Source organism: Ranitomeya variabilis, chromosome 5 (genome assembly GCF_051348905.1).
Source record: "Ranitomeya variabilis isolate aRanVar5 chromosome 5, aRanVar5.hap1, whole genome shotgun sequence".
Taxonomy (NCBI): Eukaryota; Metazoa; Chordata; class Amphibia; order Anura; family Dendrobatidae; genus Ranitomeya; species Ranitomeya variabilis.
The window spans coordinates 492,836,563-492,851,195 of record NC_135236.1 but is presented as its reverse complement, the minus strand read 5'-3'; the positions used below and the strand labels follow the sequence as shown (position 1 = coordinate 492,851,195).

Sequence of the window (14,633 nt, the reverse complement as noted above, 5' to 3'; positions counted from 1 at the left end):
AAAACACAGCCCTCTTCTCACAATGTAATATGGGAAGCAAAATAAAAAGCAAAGCTACAAGATGCTCACAAGAAAGGAAAAGGGAAACACCACCTTATACCTTTCAGCAGATACGGTTTTTCATGGAAGCCAGGTTGGCATGACATGTACCCGATCATCAAGCAAATGGCATTCATGTGGCCACCTGCTCACCCGGGGAATACAGGGGAACCAAGACAGTGTGCACATTACACACCATCACAATTTTAAATCAGAAAGAAAAGTGTACACAAGAACTAATAATAATAATAATAATAATAATAATAATGATAATAATTAAAAAAAAGTAGAAAATTTTAATTTACCAAAAAACAACAAAAAAGTTATTAAAAAGTGGGAAACCAAAAAAATGGCACCAACTACCCACCACACGTTATACAAAGGTTGTACCTAAGAATTGATGGGAGAGCATACTTTACAAGGCAATACATACAAGAAAAAAAACACAAAAATCCTAGTGGAAAAAAAAAAAACAAAACATTCATTGCAGTAACCGTTTAAAAGGAGTAAAACAATATTAGCAAATACATTACAAATGTAGTTTGTTTTTTTGATTCGCTATGCGTGATGAGCGAGCATGCTCGAATAAGGTGTTAGTTGAGCACGCTCGTGTGCTAATAGAGAATCTTCGGCGTGCTCGAATACTATGAGTTGACGCTGCTGCATGTTTCACGGCAGTACAACAGCCCCAACACATGCAGGGATTACCTAACAAACAATCCCTGAATGTTGTGGCTGTCAAACACCGGTGAGATATGCAGCAGTGTCAACTCAAACATAGTATTCGAGCACGCCGAAGATTCTCTATTAGCACACGAGCGTGCTCAACTTCCACCTTATCCGAGCACGCTCACTCATCACTATTCGCTAGGTCTCTTTCCTCATGTGCAGGCATTGCAGAATCTTTAGGTATCCATGGTTACAACCACTAGCAACTAGCAAACTAACTGTCACTATATCAGTGGTTGTAACCATGGATGCCTAAGGTCCTGCAATGCCTGCACATGAGGAACGAGACATAGCGAATCAGAAAACCTATACTACATTTCTAATTGGAGATATTTGCTAGTATTATTATTATACCTTGGATCTTGGAGATGAGAATACCCCTTTAAAATAATCACGTACAGTGGTGTTCAAAAGTCCTGCATAGGCGTGAAGAAAACTATATGTTTCATACTTCTGCATCTCTACAGTGAAACTGGTGGAACATATGGAACATATATGTTTTTGTAATCCCTCATTGTATGCCATACTCATTTTTGAATTTCCCAAGTGTATAAATTGTTATGGTATGCGCATTTTTGATAATTTTTTTTACAGCATAACTATACCTACACCAGTACAGTGTGTAGAATGGTGAACAGGTTTCTAAGTTCATTAACTTCCAATGCAAGTTCACACAGACTTACATTTTACTTTTTAAGATTATTTTTTATTTCAGAGTCCTGAAAAGGGCCTTTTGAGTGCATCTCTAATACTTTATTGGCCAGCCTTTGCTCTTGAGCACCAGCTTGCATCTCTGTGGCATTGAGTGAACAAGCTTCTGCAGATGTTCACAAGTGATGATGTGGTTCCAGGCCTGTATCAGAGCCTCAATCACCTCACTCACACAGCTCAAACACTCTGGCTTGTACTCTTCATGTGGGAACCTTCTCACATAAGACTTGCCATCATTTCCTAAAATGCAAAAAGTGCTTTCATCACTAAATAGCACTTTCTCCCACTCCTCCTTCCTCCATTTTAAATATTTCAATGCCCACAGTTTTCACCTTTGTCTTGGTATGGCTGTCATCAATGGCTTCTTTGGGCCTTGCACCCTCTCAATCCTGCTTCCAAACATCTCTTCCTAACAGTTGATGTTGCTACCTCAATACTGCACTTTTCTTGCCATTCTCGCAGAAGCTGAGGAGAGGTGAACTTTCGATTGTCAAGGGATGTTCTTATCAGTACTCTATCCTCCCTTTTAGGGTCCCTTTCCACTTGCGAGGAAAACGGACGCGTGCAATCCGATAAAAAATCGGATTGCACTCGGACCAATGTTAGTTAATAGGTGTCTTTTGATTTGCGATTTTTTTCTCAGCCGAAATCGGACTGAGAAAAATCTGGATCGGCTGAGAAAAAAATCGCAGCATGCTGCGTATTGCTGCGATTCTCGGACGAGACTCGCCAATGCAAGTCAATGGGTGCGAGAAAAAAATCGCACAGCACTCGCACCATGCGAGTTCTGTCCGATTTTTACGCACCGGTGTCCTTTGAAAAGCCGGTAATTCAGCGCGGTGTACAGTAAAATCACACTGACAGGTTAGAATAGAGTAGATATATACACATAGAATGTGTATATATACATATATATATATGTCAGTGAGACACCTATATATGTATATTTATATTTAATGCAGCACTAGATAGCATTAAAGCCGCTAATTCAATTGCCGGCTTCTCATTTCTCCTGCACAAACCCGACAGGATATGAGACATGATTACATACAGTAAACCATCTCATATCCCCTTTTTTTTGCATATTCCACATTACTAATGTTAGTAGTGTGTATGTGCAAAATTTCAGCGCTGTAGCTGCTGAAATAAAGGGTTAAATGGCGGAAAAAATTGGCGTGGGCTCCCGCGCAATTTTCTCCGCCAGAGCGGTAAAGCCAGTGACTGAGGGCAGATATTAATAGCCAGGAGAGGGTCCATGGTTATTGGCCCCCCCTGGCTACAAACATCTGCCCCCAGCCACCCCAGAAAAGGCACATCTGGAAGATGCGCCTATTCTGGCACTTGGCCACTCTCTTCCCACTCCCTGTAGCGGTGGGATATGGGGTAATGAAGGGTTAATGCCACCTTGCTATTGTAAGGTGACATTAAGCCAGATTAATAATGGAGAGGCGTCAATTATGTCACCTATCCATTATTAATCCAATTGTAGGAAAGGGTTAAAAAACACACACACATGATTTAAAAGTAGTTTAATGAAATAAACACAGCGGTTGTTGTAATAATTTATTGCTCTCTCAATCCATCAGCAACACCCTCGCTTGGCAACATAATAACCGCACAAGATACATACCTTCTGGTGTCCGATCACGTCCCACGAGGTAATCCATCTGAAGGGGTTAACTAATATTACAGGCACGAGCTGCGATAAACCACTCACTGGTGCCTGTAATCCCCCGGGTGCTGAAAGGAAAGCAGGATCTGTACTTACATTGAGTCGCGGTGATGCGCCCCTGCTGGATGTTCTCATAAACTGCAGCCTGGGAACTTTTTCCCACGCTCCAGGTCATATGAGGACATCCACCAGGGGGCGCATCACCGCGACTGAGGGAAATGTAGGTCAATGACCTACATTTCATTCATTCGCAGGGGAATTACAAGCACGGAGCACCGCTGCATTAGCAGGGCTCCTGCCTGTAATATTAGTTAACCCCTTCAGATGGATTACTTCGTGGGACGAGACGGTTCTGGGACATGATCGGACATCTGAGGGTATGTATCTTGTGCGTTTATTATGTTGCCAAGCGAGGGTGTTCCTGATGGATTGAGAGAGCAATAAATTATTACAACAACCGCTGTCTTTATTTCATTAAACTACTTTGTAATCATGTGTGTGTGTGTTTTTTAACCCTTTCCTACAATTGGATTAATAATGGATAGGTGTCATAATTGACGCCTCTCCATTATTAATCTGGCTTAATGTCACCTTCCAATAGCAAGGTGGCATTAACCCTTCATTACCCCATATCCCACCGCTACAGGGAGTGGGAAGAGAGAGGCCAAGTGCCAGAATAGGCGCATCTTCCAGATGTGCCTTTTCTGGGGTGGCTGGGGACAGATGTTTTTAGCCACGGGGGGGCCAATAACCAAGGACCCTCTCCTGGCTATTAATATCTGCCCTCAGTCACTGGCTTTACCGCTCTGGCGGAGAAAATTGCGCGGGAGCCCACGCCAATTTTTTCAGCGAGTTAACCCTTAAATTTAATAGCTACAGCGCTGAAATTTTGCACATACACACTGCTAACATTAGTAGTGTGGAATATGCAAAAAAAAGGGGGATATGAGATGGTTTACTGTATGTAAACCATGTCTCATATCCTGTCGGGTTTGGGAAGGAGAAATTAAAAGCCGGCAATTGAATTAGCGGCTTTTAGCGGCTTTTATGCTATCTTGCGCTGCATTAAATATAAATATACATATATAGGTGTCTCACTGACATATATATATGTATATATACCTATTCTATGTGTATATATCTAGTCTATTCTAACCTGTCAGTGTGATTTTACTGTACACTGCGCTGAATTGCCGGCTTTTCAAAGGACACCGGTGCGTACAAATCGGACAGTAATACGGATGTCATACGGATGATGCGAGTATAAAAAACGGATGATGCGATTAAAAATCGCATTGTACTCGCATGACACTCGCATGAAAATCGCATACGTTCCATCCGTTTTTTCGGTCCAGATTACGGACCGTTTTTTATCTCGCAAGTGGAAAGGGACCCTTAGTTGACTTTCTGGGCCGACCAGATCTGGGCCTGTCCTGGGTAATTCCAAGCTGCTTATATTTCTGCAAAATTCTTACGACTGTACTCTGATTACAGCCGACCTTCCTTGCGATCTGGGGGCCAGTATAACCCTCTTCATGTAGCACCACAACTCACACACGATCCTCCGCTGACAAAAATCTGAAGGCTCCCATCATAAAACTCTACAGTATGATTCACTAGATAGACCAACAGATAAAACAAACAAACAAAACAGCAGATGTGATGCAATGTAATGCAATGTGATTGGCTGCCATATCCAGGTTATGATTGGTCACAAGAACCTCATCTGTGATTGGCTAATTTTGGATCTGAAGCTGTACAATATTTAGTTGTGCTTTCAATTCCCGTATTGTTGCAATAATTTCAGGCAAAACTGCTTCAAAAGCTAAAAATATTACAGGGAGAGAATGCAAAATTGTATTCTGAGCAAAACCATATATAATATGTCATATTAGCATCGAAGATATTCAACAGAAAATGTTTAAAACTTGAAAAATCAATTTATCCTATGCCTATGCAGGACTTTTGAACACCACTGTACATGTACATTGGGAATATAGCACATTCCACTGTACAGGAATTTGTGTTAAGGGGTTAAAAGGGCTTGACTAAGGAAGGGCAAACACCTAAAAACAATTATTTGCAAATGGAATTTCTGGCTTGCATTCTTATCCCAAGCTACAGTACATGGCAAGGAAATTTAAAGGGACCAGATTGACTTTTAGGATTGCTACATCCATTATGTGGCACTAGAGTTCCAATCCTCTTTCTCTCTGAAGGTGTCATTTGCATGAGAAAAAAAAAAAAAAAAAGTCCAGATGTGTGTAGCCCAGTGGGCTACACATTACAAGACATTGCTAGATGCTGGCTGGCCAGATTTGTAGCAGGCTCAGGCCTACACCATGTCCATTCTTTCCACTGTTATCACCAATTCAAATGAGGGGGGGGGGGGGGGGGAGGAGGAGTGTACATATCTTATGCCTTTTTTTTTTTTCCTTCCAACACCCCAGGTATTTGCAACAGATTTTTCCGCTGCAAATAATGAATGAGTGCACAACCCCTTATAGAGGCTGTGTGTGGGGGGCAATAACCCATATATAGCAGCTATCCTTTCAGGTCTATACGCTGGGTCTACAGCATATTCTGCCTTCAGCGTCCGCTGCTTTAGTCATTCCTACCCTTTACTGTGTCCCTGGCAGTTTATTAGCAGCCATAATAGAGACTTAATGACCTGATGAAGCCAATAATCCTGCTTCTTGTAAAGAGCATCCACATGGCTCAGAAAAAAAGACAAAGCAAGGAAAGGAGAATATATCTTCTCATGTATTTCTTTCTACAGAGCTGCACGCATTGGCCTAAGACAAAGATTGTCCATCCTTACTTATATACAACTAGGCATAAGACGAATGCTATTTAACCCCTTCCAGCAGAAGAATTCCAGAGATTCAAACAGAGCTGTACTAGAAAGTTGGCAGCGATACTGTGTGAAATGAGCCTTACCTTCTTATTGATGTCAGCCACAGCCAACTGCAACATGAGCAGCATGTCATCAGCCCCGCATACAGTGGTCCTCTCACAGTCACACACAAGAGACCATTGCCGTCGGAAGGATTTGATCAAACCTAACACATTTTGCTGTGGAGTGGCCATTGTAACCTAGAAGAAAATGAAGATAGTAGGATGATACATATTCCGTGGCAAAGCCAAAATTATGTTTCACAGGGCAATTCATAAAACCAAAAGAAATACAATTTTTGGAATAACCCATTATGAGCAAAGAGATGGCTGTCAGTCAGTGCTGGGAGTTCATGACAGTAGGCACCCCTATATGACAGGAAGGCAGGGGCTCCCGTTACTGTATATACTCGAGTATAAGCAGAGATTTTAAGCCCATTTTTTGGGGCTGAAAGTGACCCTTTTGGCTTATACTCGAGTCGTTGTCCCAGGCGGTCGGCGGGGGTGGGGCAGCTGTCACATACTCACCTGCTCCGGCACTGTCCCTGGCAGCGTCTCACTGTCCGATGGTCTCCGGGCGCCCGCAACTCTTCCTTTGTTCAGCGGTCACGTGGTACCGCTCATTAAAGTAATGAATATGGACGCATATTCATTACTTTAATGAACGGTACATGACCGCTGAACATAGGAAGATGCAGCCAGCTCCCAGAGACCATCTGACAGTGAGACACTGCCAGGGACCGCGCCAGGAGCAGGTGAGTATATCGGGGGAGGTAAGCATTCCAATATTCACTTGACTCCGTTCCGCCGCTGGGCGCCGCTCCGTCTTCCTCATCCTCTGCCTGTGACTGTTCAGGTCAGAGGGCGCAATGACGTAGTTAGTGTGCGCCCTCTGCCTGAACACAGTCAGAGAGCCAGAAGACAGAGTGGTGTGCAGCGGTGGAACGGGGAGAGGTGAATATCGCAAGTGACGGGGGCCTGAGCGACGAGAGGGGAGTATGTGATTTTTTATTTTAATCGCAGCATAATCTATGGAGCATCTTATGGGGCCAACAACCTTTATGCAGCGTAGTATGGGGCAAATGTTTCTATGGAGCATATTATGGGGCCATTATTAACATTTGTGCAGAATTATATGGGGCATATTTTAATATGGAGCATCTTATGGGGCGTATTTTGTATGGAGCATCTTATGGGGTCCATCATGAACTGTACTGAGCATTATATGGGGTTCCTGATTCAATATGGATATTCAAAAACACTTAACCTACTAATGTCTCAATTAATTTTACTTTTATTGGTATCCATTTTTATTTTTGAAATTTACCAGTAGCTGCTGCATTTCCCACCCTAGGCTTATACTCAAGTCATTAAGTTTTCCCCGTTTTTTGTGGCAAAATTAAGGGGGGGGGGGGGGGCGGCTTATACTCGAGTATATACGGTAGTTTTCTCCTGGGTGCAGCACTGAGTACAGCAGCGTACCCTGCAATAGCCAGTGACAGGTGCTCTTTAAAGAACAGGGCCACTTCTTTTCCAGGCATTACAGAATGCTGTAGATAAGCCCCTGATGCCGGTGGGCTTAGCGCACCTTCGATTTTGGGGGTGACAGGTTCCCTTTTAGGAGGCCGGAGGCAGCATTAGGAATTGGGCAATGCTGCGGGCCCTACGCTGGGCGTCCAGGCGTTGCGATGCTACACTGCCTCATCCCTTGAGATCTTATTCTGTGCAAGCGCCGCCTCCGGTCGTCATTTTCCAGAAGACCATCACAGGGAAATCAATGGTTAAGGGGACTCCGCTCACTGGACTGACAGCTTAGTAGAGCCCAGGGCTGTAGCGTCGCTCCACTCCTGCCACCGGCCTACTGTGACCCAGCTCCACCGCAGCCAACCCCCACCCCCCAGTAAGCAACCTTCAGATTACTAGATGCACCCCAATTTTTGTAAAAATTAGGAGGGGGGCCCCTTATAATATGAAAGATACAGTATGTTCCCCTGGTCCTTCAAGGGTTGAGTATCTCTGACCTATTGAGGGTGTGGGCTGGGGCTATGCTTCAGGGAATGGAGACGGCCAGAGCGACAAGCACACTGTATACCCAGTAATTCACATATACAGGACTTGTGGCCTAGTGGGAAATACCAGTGACCACCGCTGGGACCAGTGTAATGATCAGAGGTGTTTATAGAGACTTCGACGGGGACGGGCCTAGTGCTGAGAGGGACGGCTGTGAACTGGAGGCAAAGGCAGCAACAGTAGTTCTACTTCTAGATTATAAGAACAGTGTGTAATAGAACGTTGCATAGAAGTATTTAGTCGTATTCTGTGTAGCTTCTCAGAAGTGACTGTATTAACCCTGATACTGTAACCCGCCACATAGTGCTTACGTTCGTGCATATAGTGCCATATAACATGCATACAGATTTTTTTCCTGTTTGTGTTCGTTAATTAGTGTTGGTTAAGTACCACTGTCTCCTCATTGTTTGCACTGATGCAGCCAAGTAACCGGCTTACAGGGGAAGGAATCGTCGCCCAAAAGTGGCAGATAACTGCACATTTAGGACGCTTTCATGTCACACTGGTGGAAACTCATCAACAGATTTGGAATTGAAAAATATAGCAGTTGGCCTGTGCAGCAAATTCATCTAAGGGGGGGGGGTTGTCCCACAATTACAACTTAAAGAGGTTGTCCGGTCTTAAACTACAAATCTGTGGTCACTGACTGCAGACCAGTAAATCCTCACATCACGAGCACTGCACACTATGAAATGGCGGTGTGACTGCAGGCGCTGGGAAAGGTCAGAGAGGCCCAGTGCACTGCAGTACTTTGCTCTGCCCTCAACAGGACAGATAAGTATGCCTGCGCAGGAGCGATGCCGGGGAGCGATGAAGAAGCAAGAGGGCGGCATCGCAAGAAAATGGGAGGTGCCGGACCAGGACCTGCAACACCCATCGGACCGGACCGCCCCCCCACCCGGTGAGTATAATAACTTATTTTTCTTATCTTTCAGGTCAGACCGGGGGCTTATCTACAGCATTATGGAATGCTGTAGATAATCCATGAAAGGCAGTGGGAGCATCTTATATCAGCCAAAACGGCGGACAGGTTCCCTTTAAGACCAGACAACCCTTTTAGTACAGTATATGACTGGTGTAGGTCCCACTAAGAGTAGGTTCACAAGAGCGTTTAAAAAAAATAAAAATTAAATTGTTTTGAGACAAATCAGACCACCTACTGGACCAAAAATCCCAGAAAAAGCAGGGGATTAACCCCTTAACTCCCGGACCGGTTTTCGTTTTTCGCTCCCCTCCTTCCCAGAGCCGTAACTTTTTTTATTTTTCAGTCAATATGGCCATGTGAGCTTATTTTTTGCGGGAAGAGTTCTACTTTTGGACAACACCATTGGTTTTACCATGTCGTGTAACAGAAAACGGGAAAAAAATTCCAAGTGCGATGAAATTGCAAAAAAGGGCAATCCCACACTTGTTTTTTGTTTGGCTTTTTTGCTAGGTTCACTAAATGCTAAAACTGACCTGCCATTATGATTCTCCAGGTCATTAGGAGTTCATAGACACCAAACATGTCTAGGTTCTCTTTTACCTGAGTGGTAAAAAAAAAAATCCCCAAATTTGCTAAAAAGAAAAAAAAAAAATTGCGCAATTTTCTGATACCGGTAGCATCTCCATTTTTCGTGATCTGGGGTTGGTTAAGGGTTTATTTTTTGCGAGCCGAGCTGACGTTTTTGTTGATACTACTTTTATGCAGATACGTTCTTTTGATCGCCCGATATTACATTTTAATTCAATGACGCAGCGACCAAAAACAAGTAATTTGGGCGTTTTGATTTTTTTTCTCACTGTGCCGTTTAGAGATATATATATATATATATATATATATATATATATATATATATATATATATATATATATATATATATATATATATATATTTTTTTTTTTTTATTGATAGATCGGGCGATTCTGAACGCGGCGATACCAAATATGTGTAGGTTTGATTTTTTTATTGTTTTATTTTGTCTGGGGCGAAAGGGGGGTGATTTGAACTTTTATATTTTTAAACACTTTTTTTTTTTTAATTTTGGCATGCTTCAACAGCCTCCATGGGAGGCTAGAAGCATCCACTACAGCTACTTTCACACTAGCGTTAACTGCAATACGTCGCAAATGCGTCGTTTTGCCGAAAAAACGCATCCTGCAAAAGTGCTTGCAGGATGCGTTTTTTCAGCATTGACTAACATTAGCGACGCATTGCCACACGTCGCAACCGTCGTGCGACGGTTGCACCGTGCTGTGGCGGACCGTCGGGACCAAAAAACGTTACATGTAACGTTTTTTGCTCCCGACGGTCCGCTTTTTCCGACCGCGCATGCGCGGCCGGAACTCCGCCCCCACCTCCCCGCACTTCACAATGGGGCAGCGGATGCGCTGGAAAAATGCATCCGCTGCCCCCATTGTGCGGCGGAGACAGCGCTAGCGTCGGGGACCTCGGCCCGACGTACTGCGACGGGCCGAGCCCGACGCTAGTGTGAAAGAAGCCTACTCGATCACCTCTGCTACATAGAAGTGATGCACAGATCACCTCAATGCAGCAGAATTGCAGACTTGCTATGACCGCCGACCACAGGGTGGCGCTCATAGCAATCTGCCATCAACAGCCATAGAGATCTCGAGGAGACCTCTGGTTGTGATGGCAATGCACCAATGACCCCCGATCATGTGATGGGGTCAGCGGTGCACGCACTTCCGGCCGCGTGGCCAGCAGCGCTTGTTAAATGCCACTGTCAAAGTTTGACAGCGGCATTTAACTAGTTAATGGGCGCGGGTGGATCACGATTCCGCTTGCGCTCATTGCGGGCACATGCCAGCTGTTGAAAACAGCTGACATGTCGCGGCTTTGAGGTGGGCTCACTGCCGGAGCCCGCATCAAAGCGGGGATACTGCCAGCTGACGTACTATTCCGTCAGCTGGCAGAAAGGGGTTAAATGATTGAAACACTGGTTATAGTGAATCTTTTCTCACAAAACTATGTATCAAGCTGTTCAGCTCTTCCTGCTTTCTATGGGCTAGTGCAATACATGTGCCGCCTGTGCAATACATGTGCCGCATCAGTATTATACGTACCAGCTCATGGGAAGCAGCGGTACTGTTATCACTGTTCCCCGATGCTGGGTGCTGAAGACCGCTCATGACGATCGGGGGAAAATATCTAGAGCTGTATTCAGCTGATGAGAGTACTCATCAGCCGCTGCCTGTGCCATAAATAAAAAGAAATGGAGTGGGTTCCCCTGTATTTTTGATAACCGGCCAGTCAAAACTCACAGCTGGGGGCTGTAACCCTCAGTTGTCAGCATTAGCAAGGCAGGTTATCAAGAATAGAGGGATCCCCACGCTTATTTTCCCAGACTTAGCACCATCCAGGTTGAAAACTGTTTATCCCCAGACATGGATTACGGCGCAAGACAGAACATCAGACAGGTGAGGGATATGGTTGTTTTATTACAGGAGACTAGTGCTTCAATGGAATGGGCGTTAGGAGAGTAGAATAGTGTTTGATATATTTAAATAAAATGGAAGAGTGAGTTTTGTTTTATTTCTAATAAAGGACTTTATTCTGGCTGTGTCTTTATTTACCATGTAACTATAGGATTAGTAATGGATAGGTGTCTTATAGAAGCCTCTCCATCACTAAGCCGTGGGCTTGATGTCACCTGACAATACAAAGGTGACACCAACCCCACAAATATTACCCCACTTGCCACCGCTACAGGGCAAGTGGGAAGAGCCGGGCAAAGCTCCAGAATTGGCACATCTATTAGATGTGCCTTTTCTGGGCAGCTGCGGGCAGCTATTTTTAGGCTGCCATCCCCCCCCCCCCCCCCCCCAATATCCATGGCCCCTTACCAGCCGGAAAATGCCAGCCCCCAGTCTGCTTTAGCAAGGCTGGTTGTCAAAAATGGGGGGACCCCACAAAGTTCTTTAATGATTTATTTAAATACCGTATATACTCGAGTTTAAGCCGAGAATTTCAGCCCATTTTTTTTAGGCCAAAATTGCCCCTCTTGGCTTATTCTAGAGTCATTCTCAGGGGTTGGCAGGGAAGGGGGAGCGGCAGCTGTGTAAAAATACTCACCTGCTCATGGCGCGGTCCCTGCACATCCCTGGTTCTCCGGCAGCTTCTTCCTGTAGTGAGCGGTCACATGGTACCGCTCATTACAGTAATGAATATGGACCCGGCTCCACTCCCATAGGGGTGGAGCCGCATATTCATTACTGTAATGAGCTGTACCATGTGATCGCTCAGTACAGGAAGAAGCTGCCGGAGAACCAGGGACTGCACCACGCCAGGAGCAGGCGAGTATCACGCAGTGCGCGATATTCACCTGTTCCCCGTTCCACCGACGGCCGCCGCTCCGTCTTCCGCGTCCTCTGCAGTGATGCTCAGGTCAGAGGGTGCGGTGACGCAATTAGTGTGCGCGCCACCCTCTGCCTGAACGTCAGTACAGAGGACGGGGAAGACACAGTGGCGGCCGTCGGTGAATATAGCAAGTGCTGGGGGCCTGAGAGGCGAGTATGTTACATACATACATACTATAATATATATATATATATATATTTTTTTTTTTTAAACGCAGCAACAGCATATGGGGCAAATGTCTGTATGGAGCATCTTATGGGGCCATGTGCAGCATTATATGGGACAAATATCTGTATGGGGCCCTGTGCAGCATTATAATGGGGCAAATACCTGTATGGGGCCATGTGCAGCATTATATGGGGCAAATATCTGTATGGGGCCATGTGCAGCATTATATGGGGCAAATATCTGTATGGAGCATCTTATGGGACCATAATCAGCATTTGTGGAGCATTATACGGGGCAAATGTGTCTATGGAGCATCTTATGGGGCCATTATTAACCTTAACCTTTGTGCAGCATTATATGGGGCATATTTTAATATGGAGCATCTTATGGTGCCATCATGAACTGTATGGAGCATTATATGGGGCTCCTGATTCAATATGGATATTCAAAAACACTTAACCTACTGATGTCTCAATTAATTTTACTTTTATTGGTATCTATTTTTTTTTTTGAAGTTTACCAGTAGCTGCTGCATTTCCCACCCTAGGCTTAGACTCAAGTCATTAAGTTTTCCCAGTTTTTTGTGGCAAAATTAGGGGTCTCGGCTTATACTTGGGTCGGCTTATACTCGAGTATATATGGTAGTTAAAAGTAAAGCGTGGTGATCCCCCTATTCTTGATAACCAGCCTTGCTGAAGCTGACTGCTGAGGGATTTGCCTGGCTGGTAGTGATGAGCGAGTGTACTCGTTGCTCGGGTTTTCCTGAGCACGCTCGGGTGATCTCCGAGTATTTGTTAGTGTTTGGAGATATAGTTTTCATCACCTCAGCTGAATGATTTACAGCTATTAGCCAGCTTGATTACATGTGGGGATTCCCTAGCAACCAGGCAACCCCCATATGTACTCAGGCTGGCTGGTAGCTGTAATCATTCAGCTGAGGCAATGAAAACTAAATCTCAGAACACTAACAAATACTTGGAGATCACCCGTGCAACGAGTATACTCGCTTATCACTACTGGCTGGTTATCTGGGGAACCCACGCCATTTGTTTTTCTTTATTTATAGTGCAGGCGGTGGCTGATGGATACACTCAGCAGCTCCTGTTCGCTCTCATCAGCTGAATACAACACTCAACATTCTCCCCTGCCGGAAAATTGCTGCGCGAGCAGGGAAGATGATGAAAGTAGTCTTCAGTACCCGGCATTGGGGAACAGCACTAACTGTACCGCTGCTTCCTAGTCGTCGGTACATGTCACACGGATGTCATCTTTGTGTCATCCGTGTGCGCACGTGTTCGGGATGTTTGAGGCCCATGCTGATGATAAAAAAAGGACATGTCAGTGTATTTTAATTAAAGGGAACCTGTCTCCCCCAAAATCGAAGGTGAGCTAAGCCCACCAGCATCAGAGGCTTATCTACAGCATTCTGTAATGCTGTAGATAAGCCCCCGATGTATCCTGAAAGATGAGAAAAAGAGGTTAGATTATACTCACCCATGCTGTAGATAAGCCCCTGATGCTGGTGGACTTAGCTCACCCTGGATTTTGGGGGTGACAGGTTCCCTTTAAGGATGCATGGTCTGAGTAAACACACCCAGTTACTTCAATGGGTCTACGTGTGTAAGGGTACTGTCTCACAGTGGCACTTTGGTCGCTACGACGGCACGATCCGTGATGTTCCAGCGATATCCATACGATATCGCTGTGTCTGACACGCTACTGCGATCAGGGACCCCGCTGAGAATCGTACGTCGTAGCAGATCGTTTGAAACTTTCTTTCGTCGTCAAGTGTCCCGCTGTGGCGGCATGATCGCATCGTGTAACAAAGGTTGTATACGATGTGCGCACAGTAACCAACGGCTTCTACATCGCAAATACGTCATGAAATTATCGCTCCAGCGTCGTGCATTGCGAAGTGTGGCCGCAGTATACGACGCTGGAGCGATATTGGAGCGACGCTGGAGCGTCACGGATCGTGCCGTCGTAGCG

The 14,633-nt window shown here is 45.0% G+C and overlaps 1 protein-coding gene across 3 annotated transcripts in view; it reads right to left on the bottom strand.

Annotated features, from left to right (window-relative positions):
• PARPBP (PARP1 binding protein) overlaps positions 1 to 14,633 on the bottom strand; it is a 60,327-nt gene that overhangs the window by 43,132 nt on the left and 2,562 nt on the right. For all 3 annotated transcript variants that reach the window (XM_077265619.1, XM_077265620.1, XM_077265617.1), the window contains exon 2: positions 6,092 to 6,247. In XM_077265619.1, coding sequence (XP_077121734.1) covers positions 6,092 to 6,241 — 150 coding nt within the window. In that variant the 5' untranslated portion in view covers positions 6,242 to 6,247. The remainder of the gene's footprint in view (positions 1 to 6,091; positions 6,248 to 14,633) is intronic.